The sequence below is a fragment of the Notothenia coriiceps genome, unplaced genomic scaffold (genome assembly GCF_000735185.1).
Source record: "Notothenia coriiceps isolate Sejong01 unplaced genomic scaffold, NC01 NC01_scaffold00011858, whole genome shotgun sequence".
Classification (NCBI taxonomy): Eukaryota; Metazoa; Chordata; class Actinopteri; order Perciformes; family Nototheniidae; genus Notothenia; species Notothenia coriiceps.
Window position 1 is genome coordinate 1 of NW_011344559.1, and position 1937 is coordinate 1937.

Consider the following 1937-nt stretch of genomic DNA (forward strand, 5'->3'; position numbering starts at 1 on the left):
TGCTGGTTTGCTCCGCACAAGAAAGCGCTCCATTTTCCCGCTTGCTTGTTTCTCAGTTTTAATATTGTCCTTCAGCCTTTGATGTGTCACAGTCTTATAAATCCCACCTGCGCAACTGCGTTAACAGCGGAATACGGGGTTCTGTGAGGATTATTTTTTAAATAATCGTTTTTAGGTATAGAGTTTGCCTCTGTATTATGAAATGTGTGCATACAAAGTACTGATATAGTAAATAAAAAAATAATTATTTTTGTGTAGTTGTATATTGCAATAATAACGTATGTTTGTCACAAAATCCCACGGCACACCTGGACTTGCCTCACGGCACACCAGTGTGCCGCGGCACACCGTTTGGGAACCACTGATCTAGATGCCAATAAACGCCTTTTCCTTTTAAAGCTGATTGGTTCTGACTCTTTTAATTCAAGTTTTATTTCAAACAGCTAGCTCTTTCAAACAGATAGTAAAATATGATTCACGATACTGGAAGTATTGATCTTTTTTTATTCATAATTGTCAACATCAGGGAAAAACATATTAAATGATTATGGTGTGATTTCAACTTTTCTTTAAGAGATTCCAAAAAAAATGCGTTTTGTTAAGACTGTAGAAAATGATTCGATTTGGGGATTATGGCATCCTCAAGAGTCATGAAGGAAATGCAACAATATTCCCCCAAAGCTTCTTCGTCCACATATTAGTTCCCTATAGTATCAGTACAGTGTCGTTGTATCCTCTCCCTGTTTCTCTTTTGATTGTGTTGTCTCTTCTCATAGTTACCTGTTGAACCCGTTCACCATCCTGTCCTGCGTGGCCAAGTCGACCTGCGGCCTGAACAACGCCGTCCTCTCCCTCTTCATCCTCTCCACAGTCAAAGGTAAAGAATGAGTGGGATCAGACAGGACAGAAACATTTCAAAAGTCTCTAAGAAATAGCTTGAAGAGTTTAGTACAATCATTAGTCCCTAAAGAAAATCATTTAATAAATGAATTAATTTTTTTCAAAATTTCAGAAGAAGAAGATTAACAAAATATCAACATACATAGAATACAAAATAATAGTATAATCTTTGATCAAGAACGAACATTTCTACCTGAGTAGGCAGCAACCTTTTTACTTAAAAAAAGAAAAGAAAATCTTATTAAAAAGAAATAATAATTTTAAAAAGGTTATTTCAATACTGGAGCTATCACTGTGTTTTATTTTAGTAATTTCTTTATTTATAAACAGATCATTTGAACTGCTTTAAATGGCTGTAACAATTATTGTATTTGTATTTACTTGCTCTATTTTATCAGTTTTATTTCTGCTATGTCCTATATATATGTTGCACTGTTGGAGGAGCCTAAGTTTTTCATTGCCTATCTACACTGTAGCTAATGTGCATATTGTAGCTAATGTGCAAATATCAATAAAGCCTTGAAATGTAAATGAAAAAATGAGACAGGATGCTGAGTGTCTTTCTGTTTGTTTTACAGGAAATGTGTTGCTGAGTGCTATATTTCTGTCCTTGGCCACGTACCAGTCCATCTATCCTCTCACTCTGTGCGCCTCAGCGCTGCTCTATCTGATGCAGGTCTGTTGACTGCATGTCTAGTTTTAATCCTCCATCTATCTGTTTGATCTTGGACTTAGTTTAGGCTCTTTTGCTTCATAGAATAACATTCCTCCTGTGCATGTCTAATAATGAATTATATTGTTTTATTCTTTGTATATCCTTTTGAATAATGTATTTTAGTTAATGTTATTTTTTGAATGCTTTTATTTCATCCTCATTGTATTAATTTTATTTTGCTGTTGGGAAGAACTTTGAAATCATGTTTTAGAATAGTGCTATACCAGGGGTCGGCAACCTTTTTGTTATGAAGTGCCATTTAAAAAAAAAAAATTGTTATCAGCGTGCCGACAATCGAGAATTATCAACGGCGGGGGGGGGG

The 1937-nt window shown here is 35.2% G+C and overlaps 1 protein-coding gene across 1 annotated transcript in view; it reads left to right on the forward strand.

Moving 5' to 3' along the window:
• Positions 1-75: 75 nt before the first annotated feature.
• LOC104947102 (phosphatidylinositol glycan anchor biosynthesis class U protein-like) overlaps positions 76-1937 on the forward strand; it is a gene marked incomplete at its 5' end in the record, with an annotated part of 7401 nt that continues 5539 nt past the window's right edge. Inside the window, 3 exons of the mRNA XM_010773060.1 lie at positions 76-143; positions 712-877; positions 1479-1576. Of these exons, the coding sequence (XP_010771362.1) occupies positions 76-143; positions 712-877; positions 1479-1576 (332 nt within the window). The remainder of the gene's footprint in view (positions 144-711; positions 878-1478; positions 1577-1937) is intronic.